We start from the raw sequence: 16,100 nt of genomic DNA on the forward strand, positions 1-16,100 counted from the left end.
ATCTCTAAATGCAGTTTAGAGGCGATAGTCTGTCTATATATAAAAGGAGAACGGGCTGATTAAATATGTTGTCTCTCAACAACGTGACCCATGAATTGAAAGCAGGCTTGAGATGGATTAAATAATGATGGATTAAATATTTCCCCTTAGATTATTTGTCGTTTCTCCCAGGCAGGATCAGCCCCGTTTAGGACTTAAAGCAGGTTATTGCCACAAAGGTATACACTGGCCCATTTATATTCCTTCTCAAATCACAAAATATTTTCCCAAAGGGGCATGAAAACAACAATAGATTTGATCCATCGGACTCATCAGATAGGCTAAGGCTCAGCAGGCTAAGACATGTCCTTCAATGTCACCATCACAAAATATAAGCCATTTTCAGAAATTCCCTTTTCTTATGAACTATCTTTGTTTTGCATAGGATCTTTGTCAGTGCATATTGCCTGGCAATTTATTTCAGAACCACGGTTTTCAGAGGACAAAAACATTAGCGATGTTGGAAGGGAAATGAGATTATCTTGTAAATTCTAACACCTCCTATTTCATAGTTTATTGTACAGGATCATATTGTCAATGAATGTGCACAGATTTATTATATAAGCAAATGTGAGACATTAAAAACATTTGGATCAGGAAAATGTCCCAGAGATAGGCAGACACTGTCTTCCATTCTCTCTCTCTCAGTCTAATTGCTAAACTCTAGCGATTGACGGATGCAACTGAAATTACTTCAGGTTGTTCAACTTGCTGGTTTTGTCAGGTTCCCTTTTATCTTTCAAATTATCAGTTAAGTCATGGAAAGTGTAAACAGTTTCTCCCTGTGGTCCAAAAGTTAGTCTTTCTCCTGGTTGTATTCCATAGACGAGTTCAAAAATGTCCTTTTAAGTTTAAAAAAAAACGTAGGTTTAATAACCTTGTTTTAATCTTCAGTGAATCAGGCGACCAAAGCCATAGAGAAGGCAATCTCGTTTCCTCCCTGCTAATAAACAGATGAACCTAACTGGTGCCCAGAAAGAAGCTTATTCCACTAATCCAGCTTGAGACTCCAGGCACTTTATGCAGTGTTGAATTAATTCAAACCAAATATCCTCGGGAATGGAATCCAAGCTCTGAAATTCCCTGCAGGGGAGGGGAATGTCCTTCATTTGTCACTAAACTGCCACAATCACCCCCCAACACATTTCCTGGGGATGCACCTCCATGCCTTGGTGTCTCTTCCTTCCTGTTGACCTATCACTGCTCACATTGTAAGTTGCAGATGCTGTGGTGTGCTGTTGTGTGTTATGACTGCTCATCAATGATTTACAGTAGCCTGAGCACTAGTCTGTAAGACCTACTGTCCCGTCCCAATAAGACTCACATTCAAATTCCAAAAACTCTTTGCACACTGACCCTATTGAGTATAGAATTGTCAGCCTGGATTTTTTTCTAAGAGAGGATGTAGCAACCTTTACAAAGTCTGTCACAAAAATGTGTGTTCATGAGTCTCATGATATAAGAAACAGACAAGTCTTTTATTTTCTTTCCTAAGTACTTGATATTTCACTCCTCACTGTTGGATTTTGACTTTACGTGAATCACTCTCTGTATTTGGAAAATGGATGCTTGTCACTCTCCGAACACTTTTTTGTTGTATAGTGGTTTTTTTTAAGTGTTTTTTTTTTAATGTTTATTTTTGAGAGACAGAGCACAAGTGGGGAACTTGCAGAGAGAGGGAGACACAGAACCTGAGGCAGGCTCCAGACTCTGAGCTGCCAGCACAGAGCCCGATGTGGGGCTCAAACACACAAACCGCGAGCTCATGACCTGAGCCGAAGTCGGTCACTTAACCAACTGAGCCACCCAGGTGCCCTTGTTGTGTCGTTTTTTCAAAGAAGGTCTGCTTAATGTCATCTGGATACTCATTCTTAGAAGCTTCCCCTGGTTGTCCGAGATAATAAATGGCTGCTCCCGCATGCCCGTTTACAAAGTGAGAGAAGGCAGGACCAGACAATTTAGCTCTTGAGTGTTCCTCCCCACAAATAATTGATCCAACCCTCTGCTGCTTCTCACTGCTAAATTACTGCTGTCGGCTTTTGCTCTACAGTTTGAAAATTGAGGTTCTGCTTCCTAGAGGCACTCCTCCAAGGTCAGAGAACAAGACTGAAATGCAAAATGTCTAGGCATCTGGTTAACTGTATCCCTCCCTCCAATACGCATGACTCATGAGATCTTGCTTCCTCAGAAAGAGACATTCATTTGCTGATCTGTCCACTTAATTAACAGATAAAGCCAGTTGACTATTTAGGTTTAAAACACACACACACACACACACACACACACACACACACACACACACACTTCTGTTTTGCTGATGAAACAATTTGAAAACAGAAGGCTGTAGTCATTCAAGCTATACTGTCTACCTCCCAGGAATAACCTGACCTTGACCATAATTTGATATTCTTTTAGTCTAGATTTGAAAGAACTTCTGTTACACAGACAGTAGAAAAATATATTCTCCCATTTCTCATTTTGTAGAAGAAAGTTCACATTGAATGGGACTCTGGGATTCAGCTGATCGGAAATGCTGTAGCAATGATACCTGACCTCCTCACTTATGGTAGGGCTGGTAAAAGAAGTCAGAGCTGGACGTTAAGCTGTGGTGTGCATTTGTCTAGAGTTTCAAGTTCATAGGTTAAAAGAGAATGATATTATAAGGCTGTTCAATGCTGCCAATTTCAAATATTAGTATAGTTCCTGTAAACACACACTTGATGTTAATAGAAATTAAAGAGGACACATCCCATTACTTAACATATTGGCTACAAACAGTTATTGTCTCCACTTTCCAATACTTAATTAAAAGTTAGGTTTCATTCTCCCCAGTGCCTAAGTCAAGTTTTAATTAGAAGTATATAGCCAGAGCCCAATTTACACACTGCCTTCATTGAGTTAGAAGTCAATTGGTCACAACCGAAAACATAGCTTTGGATAAAAACCAACAGACTCCAGGTATATTTAGCATGAGTTATGTTTCCTAGAAACAAGGGTCTTTCCCCCCAAAAGAGTGGGAGAATGAATACAAGTTGCAAAAAGGGTAAGGAAAAAGTTGTCTCCCTTTCCTGGCTTTAGAGCCAACCAAAGAAATCTGAAGATTCCATGACTTACAGAGGTTGTATGCATTGTATGCATTCTATGCCAGGCATTGGCCTTGATGGTGGAAAGACTGAATGGTTATTAAAGGTGCTGTCCTACATCCCAATCCTACTTCTAGGAACTTCATTACAGATAGGCTTAAAATACTTCCAAATGCAAACACTACCCCACACTCTCACTTACCTAGACCTGTCTCCTTATTTCACCAGTCAACTAACTCTTACTAAGTATAGAAAGAAAACAGTGACATTGAAATAGCTCACACTGGTGTGTGAATGTGGGATAGTCCTTGAAACTTCCTCAAAAACTTACGTTTCTAAAAAGAGTATTTGTCAAGCTAAATGAATTTCCAGCTGCTGTATTTAGGCAATAAATCAAAGTAAAGAAATAGAAAAGGAAAGAAGAGGCCTAACATTCCCACTGGTGATATTTTATTTAACTATCAGAAAAGCCCTTATATCTCCATTTTGCTGGTGAGGCATTGAGGCACAGCAGGGTTAATGAACTTACCCAAGGTCACACTGCTGGCACATTGCAAAGCTAGGATATGGACAAAAATCTGTCTGTAAAATTCATATTCTGCCCAGGTAGGCAATGTCCTCCCACTGGGAGAATATATTTAGGGATCAAGCATAGGACCACCCAGCCAATCCCAGAGTCTTTCCAAATGTTAGTGTTCCACAACTGCCCCTCTCTTTCATGGATATACTTTACCTGCCTCTAAATTAAATAAATAAATATTTCACTCACCATCCAAATTCTTTCACAACCGAGCAAGCTTGAAGAAATTACTGGGGCAGTCCTTTCAATGTCCTTTGTTACTAATGTTCGTGTAGCTCTTAAAACGATCAAGATTTTCATGTGCATCTTCTTATTTGATTGTGTCAATATCCAGATGACGTACTTTACAGTTAGAGAACCAAAGCTCAGAAAGGTTATCAGCCTGTCCAAGGTCACACAGCAGCTAGATTGCCCAGCTCTGAAACACACCTGCATTACGTCTGTCTCACCAGGCGGGCAATAAATGCCTACAGAAGGCTTCAGATAAATAGTTCAGTTCCCTGAGGCTTTTCTCCTGGTTTTCTCCAGAAGTTAAACAAATCAATGTACTTCTCCAGGGCCTACTAATGCAGGAGTGACTTGGCCACTGGAGAAAATTGTGGGTCATTATTTTTTAAAAGAGCAATGGGTTTCACTGACTAGTAATCGCCATGGGTGGTTCTGTGATAGGAAGAACAATGATCAATAAGAATGAATACCCTCACTGAAGGAGTTCACAGTCAAGTGCACAGACATAACAACAGAAGAATAACAGAGGATGAGCCTACAGCAGAGGTATGAGCAGTCCTAGTATAGTCCATGACAGGCACCCTCAACCAGCACTGGCTCCTGAATGAAGCCAGGCTCAGAACTTAGTCTACTGTTCATCCACACTTTTTTCTTCCATTTATTTTTTCCCTTTTATATACCCCATCTCTCTATCATCCACTTTGCTCCTTTCATCCCATTCCTTATAAATTTTAAAGGCACTGATGGTACCACTTTGGCAATGGAAGGTTTGTATCACTAGAATGTAAGCTCCACGAGGGAAGAAATTCTTGTCTGTTTTGTTCATTGCTATGTCCTTCAATGCCCACAACAATACATGGCATAAAATAGGTGTTCAACAAATACATATTGGAATAAAAATCTGATACTCGTCTAAGAATTTTAAATTAACAAAGAACAATGAGTTTAATAAATTCACAAATGAAAAGACCTCTCCCCACTCTATCCCAAATGGCACTGATGTTCCCTGTTCTGTGTACACACTCATTCCTTCATTGTTTCATTTTCCCACAGTTAGTAGCTTCAGTGTGATGCCCTGGTGTCTTCTCCCCAGACTCTAAGCTTTTGTGTCCATTCCTGGTTTAGAAGGGGCCTCTCTTTGATGTAAATGGGGTCACTGACAAGCCAGCAGCCTCTGATGTATTGTGTTCTGTGTAGATTGGGATTTGGAACTCCAACAGTGGCCTTAACATGACCGATGGCAACAAAGACAGGTCCAACAATATCACCGATTCACTGGCCAACCGAACACTCATAGTCACCACCATTTTGGTAAGTTGACTGGAAGTCAGGGTGTCTTATCTGGACTCCTACCCTAGACTTTAAACATTTTTTTCTGCAAATGTCTATTTTTAATTAGGACACTAAAAATTTATATTTGTATATACCTACAATTGCATTGAATTAGAAGCTTCCAACAATGTTCTGAATATCTCCCACCTTGGATCCATTCTCAACTCAGCCTCACTCCACTCTCTAGCCCAATCCAATTAGTCTCCCTTGCTCTCTGGCTGGTGGTTGTTTTCAACCAAGGAGACAAGAGACCAAGGAAGTAGGGAAAAGAGAAGTAAGAACATCCAATGGTTTTCTCAGAACTTCTGTCCTTCACAACCACAGCTCTTATTCTGTCAATGACCCTGCTTCTAGACTTCTGCTGTCCTGGACTCCAGGAGTACTCTTTTTTCCTGCCTGCCTGAGCCCTAAGTGCTACCAGCTTCCTGATTATGTTGGTCTTGGAATGTCAATACCCTACCCTTCCTCTCACCTGCATTCCTATTGGCTTCTTTGACCTGCTCACTCTTCCATAAATAACCCATTTACTAAGGGGTTTTTCAAAAGCCCAGGTAAGGATACTTCCTGCTTCCTATTAGAATCCTGATCATACTCCTATCCAGTCATTGTACATCCACAGGTTGTCCATTTTTCTTCTTTTCCAACCCTAACCCAAGGAATAAAGGACAGGAGTTTCCACCTCTAAAATCTTCACTTTCAGACATTCTTGCTTTATTTGATTCAGTCCATAGTGTTGGACAAATTTATTTCTAAACCTGTTAACTTCTGAGAATTGTTCATCCATGATAAAAACAGTTTTGCTTTTCTGTGACTCCTTTCTCAGGAACTATCACATGGAAATGTAGATTTCTATTTCTATCAGTTTGTTTGAGGATAAGCCTAAATGGGTCTTAAATGTCTGAAGTAAAAAATGTGTAATGAGGAGTAAAAGGGCCTATCGGTAATGTAATTATTATAATGTTATAAAATAAAATAAATTTTCATTTAGTCAAATGAGAATAAGGTTAAAGATATGTGATAGTGAGGAAATGTCCATTATTCGTAGAATAAGGGATTTATTATGTAAGTGTATAAGCAAAGAATTACCAGATATAAGATTTGAGGTGAGTTCAAATAAGAAAATGGAACTGATAATATAAGAAGACTTAGAAATCGTCTTTGAACAAGACACCCGGAAGGAAACGAACCAAAATATGTCGATAAAAGTGAATATTGAAACTGAGATGAAATTTAACTGAGAGATGAGGAAATGAGACTAGTAGATAGGATGTCTGAAAAGCAAGAGGTTATATTTGCTGATTTAGATTTCCTTTTTGTTAGTAGGTAAAGCTCTTATGTAAAAGCCAGGAGGGAGGGTCAGTCATGCAAAGGAAGTCCGGGTGTGAGTACAGATGAAGACCAGACAGGCAGACATCTGGTCTTCCAGTCCCCTCACTGCTGGACCTCAGGTCCAAATGTGACTGTGTCTCTATCACATGTTTCACTCACAGCCCTGCCCTCAACAGTGGAGGAAAACATTCTCATTCACACACTGAGGAGAGAGAGGTAAGAGGGTATGGGGAAGATGAGTTTAGGGAAGGCAGCATGGCGAGTGACTAACTTCCTTACTCTGATATCCTAATCATCATTTTCAAATATTTTATATCTTCTGACTGCGGATGGAGCTTGTGTAAGTAAATTCTGCCTTCCATTATAACAGGGCTTTCATATTTGGTTTGTTTCATATAGGAAGAACCCTATGTGATGTACAGGAAATCTGATAAGCCTTTGTATGGAAATGACAGATTTGAAGGGTATTGCCTGGATCTGTTGAAAGAATTGTCAAACATCTTGGGCTTCATTTATGATGTCAAACTCGTCCCTGATGGCAAATATGGAGCCCAGAATGACAAAGGAGAGTGGAATGGAATGGTCAAAGAACTTATAGATCATGTAAGCAAAAATGCATGTCTTGTAGTTGAGTTTTAAGTGTCTGACAAAATGCATAGCTAGAAGTCAAAGAAAAAGAAAATGATTCTAAGTCAGCATCGGAAGAAATGTTATACTTATTTGAATCCTAAAAATGGTTTAAAAAGTAGAAGGAAACAATGTAGAAATAGAGTTTGCTTACGTAGAAGGGCAAGTAAGGACACAAATTGGGGACAAAAATGTATGGATCCATCCATCATACGGAAGAGTAAACCTGAGTGATTCTTAAATTTGATAAAGAATTCTACAGTTTGCGGCTCAAAGTCTCATCTTGTCAACTGATTTTATGACCAAGTGGCTCCTTTCTTGCTTTATTTACATGCCCTTTTTAAAGACATACCCCTGCAGATTTTTCTTCCATTTACTTCCAGAATGTGTGTATGTCTGTCTGTGTGTGTGTGTGCATTTTATACCTTCTGGCTTCTCTTTGCTAGTAACTACCATTTCACAAACCTAACTGTGTAAATCAACTGCTTTTATACTAAAGCCAATCATTACAGAAGCTTCTTGCATGAAAAACATTTGAACTTAAGAAGTATAGATCAGGAGTACCCAGAAACATCCAGACATTTGCTGGGAAGTGATACAAATAAGACAATGGTTTCAAACTTGCTTTTGCAGAAGGCTGATCTGGCAGTGGCTCCTCTAACCATTACCTACGTTCGGGAGAAAGTCATTGACTTCTCCAAGCCCTTCATGACCCTGGGTATCAGCATTCTCTACCGGAAGCCCAATGGTACCAATCCAGGAGTGTTCTCCTTCCTCAACCCCCTGTCTCCTGACATTTGGATGTATGTGCTCTTAGCCTGCTTGGGAGTCAGTTGTGTACTCTTTGTGATTGCAAGGTGAGTTCGAGAACTACTGAATTTACCAGAGATCTAGGTGTGCCTCAGACTGACATGTATGTTCTAGAGGTAAATATAGGTTAAGAACATTAAAGTGTTTTTAGTTTTGCCTACTGCTCCATTCTGTCAAGTTTGCCCTCACAAAGGCCATGCTGTAAATGAGTATCTTCTAATTTTTTATAAAGTTACTTTTAAAAGACAAGAAGATATTTTTTATATGAATTTAACTTTCTCAGTATTTCAAGCAACACAAAATGTTCATTTACCCATTTTCCCTGAATTATATTATAACAAAAGCAACAGCTCACCTAATAAATCTAAAACATTTCAACAGGAAGAGTAAAATGCTGTCCAGACACTTGACCCCTGGAATATTCGGTTAAGCAAAACAGGAGAAAGTTATCTAGTAATTGTTGTAGCAAATGAGAAATACTGGGATGAAACAAGGTTATGAATCCTCAGGAACAAAGAAAAATACTTTGAAGATTTTATAAAATTTATTTTTTAAAACTATAAAGAGTTAAAGAGAATTCTAGAAATAACTATGAAAAGAAAAATTACTAGCATGTAGAGTCTAGAGGCATGAAATATTTATGCTACCATTGATGATTCAGTTTAGGTTTTTTTCCTGAGATAACTCTATATTTAACCATTCCACTTTCCACCATTCTTCAAAGGATTTTTATACCTTTTAGTAGATGATATTTTCTAAATACCTTTGATGGTGAATTTGAAAGAAACACAGCTATTTTCTCTTTCTGTTGGCTTAAACATTTGATATCCCTAGATGGACCGTGTAAAAAAATAATTGCTTTTGTATGTCCCCCACTCATTTTCAATCTTTTTAATCTTTCAACAAAACTCAGTGAACTTTCTTCCCTGATCAATTTTTGTTTTCCCGCCAGGAATTTCGATGAGAAACATTTCTTCAGGCTAGCTCTCTGTCATTGTCCACTCTCTGGTTTTGATGAATGCCAAGGAACTCTTTCCCTGGCATAATTATAAGGAATGCTTGGGAAAACAACCCAGGATAGAAAAGTCTTAGAGATCCATGAGGCACATATGGTCAAACTGAATGAATGTGTGCTCTCACATGTGGGTATTTATATATTCAACAGGAAATAAATGTTTTCTCCATACCCCATATCTTATCATTACCAGACCCCAGATCAGCTTCCAGATTTTGCCCAGCTATTAACTACGTTTAAGTAATGATCAAAGCTCTCTTCCATATGTCGTACCACAAAAAAATAATATGTTAAAAGTAGTATAGTGATACTATCCTCTGGTACTTTAGTGCTCTAAATCAATGGTTCTCAACTAGGAGAGACTTTGTCTTTCAGCTAACATTTGGCCACGTTCTAAAAACATTTTTTTGGTTATCACAACCAAGAGTGCAAAACAGTACTGGTATAAAGTGGGTACAGTTCATAGATGCCACTGAACGTCCTACAGTAGGCACATAGCTCCCCACAATAAAGAATTACCCCTAAATGTCAACAGCACCAAGATTCAGAGACAATGTTTTAAATAATTAAAGAAGATGTTGCTTTGGGTATCAAATTTTCAGAGACAAGTTACTGAGCTTTGGGGGTGCATTTCTCATTACTGTCTACTAAGTGAAATTAATACAGCCCTAGAATGGCTATTTCAAACATGACTACTTGATGTACATTGTAACAATGGATAAGACATTTTACATTGGCTCGTTGTTCCATTCCTCTGCTCTGGGGCCCGCATCTGTTGGGTGATATTGGAGACAGTGGAGCAAACCAAACAGCAGAGGGAAGTGGGTTTCCATATCCCCCAGTCTGTGGTTCTGTCTAGGCAGTGATGTTGATGAGTAGAAGAGGCAAGACAATGTTGATGACCAAATATTTAGCATACTGATTTGATCATGGCCAGTGGGAAACAAAACATGTCAGCAGCATCCAGAAGTTCTTATAAGCATATGGGCTGAATGTACCCTTACACTTGACCCCAACTGTGCCTTTCACTTGCCTTATTTTTGCCATCAGAACATGTCCGAATAATGTAACATTTGGTCATTTTCCCCTCCTTACTTTGGTTGTTTCTCTATCAGCTGTTAGTGACCCAGAGCCCTATATTTTCTGACTTCATTCTATTTCTATTAAGAACACACCCGCAATCAATACTATCCACTCAGTGTTCCTACTCACCGACAGCACCATTTATAAACCAGCTCTTCATTTAGCTTATTCTCCTTGTTGCCCCCTGCTTGCTACCTCTCCTCTCACTCTGGGTTTTGGAAAAGTGGAATTGTATGCATCCAATGCACACTTGCAAACAGCATGGTGGTGGAACGTGGGAAGTAACTCCCTGAGGTACACAGGTGCACTGCCATGGGGATCATCCTCTCAACTATATTCATCTCTACACCCTTGAATCCATTTCTACTTCTACTTCATAAAGCCACTAAATATATTTTGGAGGTGATTCTCAAAGACAAAATCCTTATTCAATATACGTGCCACTTCACTTTTACTTCCCACCATCATAGCTAGAGACCATGAACTTGGTCACTCTGCACCAAGAAGCTAAGATGTGAAACAGCTTTCTGTTATCACCTTAGTGGTTTGCATTCAAAATAGTGAAGTAGAAGTAAAAAAGTTAATCTCATAATCATCTTTAGCTCTAGAGAGGCTTTTGAATTTGTGTTTTGAAGTGTATCCTTTTATGTCCTTTTAAAGGGGAAAAAATAAAGCCCATCACCGCTTTTGGACTAATGTTCTCACTAGATAGATGCTTAAAAATCATTTGCTAAATTGAATTGAATTCATAAAGTTAGACAAACTAAGGAAAACCATAAAAATTTAAGTTACTATGACTTGTTTAGTTTATGATTCTATAAATGTGCATCTCAGTGTTTTTGTTTTGTGGTTAACATTCTTTAATTGCTTTTTGCAAAATATTCAACCCCAAAGAATTATGTCCATCATGAATACACAATTTAAATAAACCAAATATCCAGACATAATGTCTGCTTACATTTTATGATTTATGTTTGCCTTCTTAAACCTGAACATTTTCTAAGTTGGCTTTGGCAAAAAACAAACTGACTGTAACTCAAAGGTTGTAATACAAACCCAGTGGTTATATCACAAACTCAAATAGAGCTCTCCCCTTTAAAAGATGAACATATCTCCCTTTCTTCATGAGGTCCAATATTCATTCTCAGCCATAAAAAGAATCCCTTAATTAGAGATCTTCAGTCTGAAGATTGTTTTATATCTTCCATTCAAGTAAAAGGTTGGCATATATAAACATAAACCCAAGATGAACCTTTATATTTCAACATAATGCTACTCCTTTATATGCAAATTTTGACACAGATTCTAAGCACATTTGTACCTTTCTCTGTTATTTTACTAAAGATCAGTATCAATTGGGAATAGCAACTTCAGAACATCATTGTGCGGGTCCTATATTAATTTTCCCCCAGCCTTCCTGATGCTGACATTGCTGTCACGTTGGCTACCTTTAAGCAGGCACTGGGCATTTCAAACTGAAATATCTACATCCAGGCAACAGGTGGGTCTATTGCATTATGAAAAACCAGTGTCTTATAGCCCAGGATCCTACTGATAGCTAATAGTCCTCAGTCCAACCCCAAATCACTCTGAGTCCTAGAGAGAAAGAACCTCAAATATCTCTGCAGACCAGGCAGAGTCATACTGCTGCTTAGGCAGTTTTCTTTTTTTCCATAGAAAATTAGACTAATTGTTCACTTAGAACTGCAAAGTATGAAACACTGACACAAGTTAAAAGCAGAATTTCAAAGAGGAAGTGGTGAGGTCATTGATCAGAGCATACATGAGGAAGCAATACCTGACTATCAGGGGGTTAGTGGTTGCCAGGTTTTATGGTCTGTTTAGAAAACTCCTCCTTTTGAGTGCATGAGCCTCCTAATTTATTGCAATTAGTATTTTAAAATTATTGTACAAGTGACAATGATATTGTTGAAGTAACAGCATCTTTACTGTGCATACTGTTTCAATTAGTGGGTTCATTAATATCGGTATTCATTTCTTCAGCTCAGTAAACTACTATGGTTAGAAGAGTGTATAAATTCAAAACTTAATTATATTGTTGAAACAGTAATTAAAATGTATTGGCATGGCATTATCAATTGCAGCTATATTCACAAGCTTCACAGGAACCTGCGCTGTGAACCCTGCAGCTGTGGAGAAGGTTCAGTAATGAGTTGGATACCATTATTGTGGCGTAAACTATAAGGCTGTTATCCTGGTACCCCTAATTCTGATGAGGAGACCCTGTACACTTTCCAGAAGGTGTCCAGGGTTTTAGGGAGTGGTTTTGCATTCAGAGGGTCTGCCCAGTTCCTTGTGCATGATTCATAGTGTGCCCTGCTTTCGCTCTAGATAATGTATTCACCTTAATCCCAGTTCTCCCCATTGTGTCAGCAACCTGCTATTGTTTACTGCTGAAACCTTATGGCTGGAGAGCATTCCGTATGTTCTCATCGGTTTTATGGGGTTTTAACATTACTCTAATGCTCCTGCTTGCATTCAAAAGACCCAATGGCAAATGGCAAAGCTTCCAGCCTAAGGACTCCTGCATTTTAAATCATTTCCAGATCACTTTGCCGAGCATCTGCTAATGTCTCTTTGGAAAAATAAGTGCCCCTTGGCAAGATAGCCCTACAAAATAACCACAGAGCAGGCAACTCCTTGGGCTACAAAGGCCAGACAGATTTTTCGAAAACAGAGAAAGAACCAAAAATCTCTTCCTCAGATTTTTATTTTCACAAATCCCAGAGATTATCTGGATTCCATCTTGTTTACAAATAAGGAAACTGAGGCCAGAGAGGTTAAGTGACTTGTTGAAGATCGACTTCCTAACCTGCTAGGACTGCTGATCAAGTGACTACAATCCGTCATTCTATCAACAAAATAAAAACAAATCAAAAGGGAAATTTGAATGTAAAGCTCTCCAGGGAGACAAGCTATAGAGTTAACACTCATGAACCCTATCCCTATCCCCTGGTCCAGGATACTTCTAAGTTTAAACTTTGTCTCTTCATTGAAAGATTATGATTTGCCTTTCCATATATGAACTGAACAAAATCGAATATACCCCAAATCCACACCTTCTTTTTGTTCACTAATTTTTTCACGATTGCAGGTCTTTTGATGCGTTATGAAATCATTAAACCACATACTTCTTTTAAGCATCTGTCCACAGATGCCCCTCAGCAGGCAAGGCACCCCTTCACTTTGTATCCCCCAGCCTCTAGCAACATAGTATCTTGACACTTGGTATGAAACCAGTGTATGTAGCAGTCATTGCTGCTTGCTGGGGTAAACACTTGGGATGAGTGAACCTTTCTTTACAGCCCAACTAGTTGTTCAGTAAAATGGAAATGAATGAAAACTTAGAAGAATTCAGTAAATGTAGGTCGGAGACGTACAATTCCAGCCAACCAAAGCACTTGGCCTAGAAATAAGAAGTTTGGTAAATATAATGTCTCAAGTCTCCTTTGAACCTTGCCCACCAAAGCTGTAAGTTGATGAATATTGCCTTTACTGTTTGGGTTTGATTACTTTCACCATTGATTGTTGGGTTTTCTGTATTGTTCAGCAAGTTTTGCTGGTGCCACGTGCATTTATCTGATGTTTACAGACTGTTTCTGTTAACTATGCAGGTTTACACCCTACGAGTGGTATAACCCCCACCCATGCAACCCTGACTCAGATGTGGTGGAAAACAATTTTACTTTACTAAATAGTTTCTGGTTTGGAGTTGGCGCTCTCATGCAGCAAGGTACATCGGTTGCCCATCTTTGTCACAGGCATCCCAGAGTCTGCTGACAGGCTTTGTTGCTGGTAAACTCCACCCTAAAGCGAGAGGGTAGGCTGAAAAACCATCTCAGGAATCAAAAAAAATAGAACCTGACCTTCCCAGCCAGTTCTAAAAATAGCAAAGATAAAAATGTGAACTAAATGGAACCTCTTGCTATATTTCTAAAATAAGACTTCTACCAAGCAGTGAATACAAATGTTCCTAGAAGGAAGTAAAGGTTAAAGTACCTTAGAAATGGTTTACAAATTTGCACAGGTGGAGGTATCAGATCTTTCCTTTTCAGCCATAACTGTGCAAGCCAAGGGTTCGAAAGGAGTGGAATTTGAATCCTTTGAAAATTAAGTTGGCTGACATTTTTCCAATAGCTGACACTAACTAAATTGTTACCACTCTGGCAACCCTACTGGGATCCATCTTAGCTTGTAACTTTTCAGTCTTCCTTGATCAGAAAGCACAGCAACAGTAAACTCTCAAGGTTGAGGAAATGAAATTCAATCCACAGAGTTGTAATATATTTTCTATAGTTTCTATGATGTGGGGATTTTGATTTTGGTGGGGAAGGAGGAGGGAGTTTTTTTAAACTTTGGAAGAAATCCAACGCTTTCGTGGATTTTCCTCAGCTTTGATTCTAGGCGTATGGTCTAGAAAAGACTTCCCAAGATTAAATGCATTAATTTAAGAAAATCATAAGTCACAGATGCTGTAGTTTTAGAATAATCTGCTCATTTGACAATAAGCTGCTAAATAAATTGGCAAAGAAAATTCAGCAAGAATATATATTAAACATGTTTGTTACTTGGGGGTGAACCTAAGGCTTCTCATAAGGGAGTTGTTATAATACCCCTGGAAATGTTTACATTCTGTGTCTACAAATGAGAGAGAGAGAGAACAAGGGTCTATAGTGTGGAAATGCCAAATATTTGAGGAAAGTGAGTAAATTCTCTCATCTGGCAGTTCAGCATAGTTTATGTGGGCATCGTTAAATACGTATAGACATAGCATCTAATTTACTACGAATCAGTTGGGTAAGTTTAGAGCATCGCACAGAACTTTTAAGTTCTGCAGGAAAACCCATTAGAAGCTATATACTGCTTTACCAATGCATTTAATTTTTAGGACATTTATCTTGTAAGGAATTACTTTCAAAAAATAAGGAGACCGACCCCTCCCCCAGACACTATAGCTTGCCTTTCTATACCATTAGAATAGAAAAATATAGACATGGGTTTCAAAAAGCACGCAGCAAGTCATGCAGGTATATATGATCATGACTGCCTTGTGTCATATGAGTGCACCCATCTCCCCAAATCTCTTTCATATTCTGTTTGGAGTTTACCATCATCCACAGCAAACCATGGGATGCAGTGTCTGATCGTTACCACTACCTTGGGTACATGACAGTCAGCCCCAACCAGACTCTGCTTGTTTTTCAAGAAGTTTAAAAATATTTGTCAGTTGAAATATCATCGTATACAAATTTGTGGTACTGATGACTCCTAGTGCATCTGTCTTTAGCATGTGGCATTGGGCCAGGTAGCAACCTTCTGTATCAACTGTTGTGCTCTCTCTTGTTAGCAGAAGCTTGTCACTGTACTCAATTGGAAACCATTTGTTTAATTTCTTTTTTAATGTGATGATCAGACTTTCTCTTTTCTACAGAGCGTGAGCAAAGTCTGGATCAGGATTGGCTGTCATGTCTGCCGTAAAAGGCACTAAAGGGACTTCAGCAAGTATTGTCTCTCATCCCAAAATTTTCTAAGGATGTTTCACTCAACTTTTATTGCTTTCATAACTTCATTCTCTCTACTTCTGAACTTGGACAGATCATCTCCATTTGAGGAAAGCCATTTCTAAGTATTTCAGTTAACATTGAGGGTCATGAAAGTCACAAAACTATGTGAAAATAAAAAACACAATGACATATCCAGAAATCTGATTTATATCATATGCCACGGGTTTAAAATGCAATCTGAGTAGGTTTCTACTAATCATTTTTTTCAATTTCCACAACTTCATTCAAAAGTACATTTATTTTAAATATGCTAGATGCGAATTTGTATTTTTTGTTACCTGTCAGAGGTTGGTTATCAATGGGTTTATCCAGTTTTGCTGCCACATAATACATAATTACACAAATAACAAATTACTACCTTATATTTTCACGAATGCTACAAAATAACA

The 16,100-nt window shown here is 38.6% G+C and overlaps 1 protein-coding gene across 5 annotated transcripts in view; it reads left to right on the forward strand.

Moving 5' to 3' along the window:
• GRIK1 (glutamate ionotropic receptor kainate type subunit 1) overlaps positions 1–16,100 on the forward strand; it is a 372,065-nt gene that overhangs the window by 316,702 nt on the left and 39,263 nt on the right. For all 5 annotated transcript variants that reach the window (XM_019839466.3, XM_023238826.2, XM_023238825.2 and 2 more), the window contains 4 exons: positions 5,128–5,241; positions 6,991–7,194; positions 7,852–8,075; positions 13,762–13,880. In XM_019839466.3, the coding sequence (XP_019695025.2) occupies positions 5,128–5,241; positions 6,991–7,194; positions 7,852–8,075; positions 13,762–13,880 (661 nt within the window). The remainder of the gene's footprint in view (positions 1–5,127; positions 5,242–6,990; positions 7,195–7,851; positions 8,076–13,761; positions 13,881–16,100) is intronic.

Source organism: Felis catus, chromosome C2 (genome assembly GCF_018350175.1).
Source record: "Felis catus isolate Fca126 chromosome C2, F.catus_Fca126_mat1.0, whole genome shotgun sequence".
NCBI classification, from domain to species: domain Eukaryota; kingdom Metazoa; phylum Chordata; class Mammalia; order Carnivora; family Felidae; genus Felis; species Felis catus.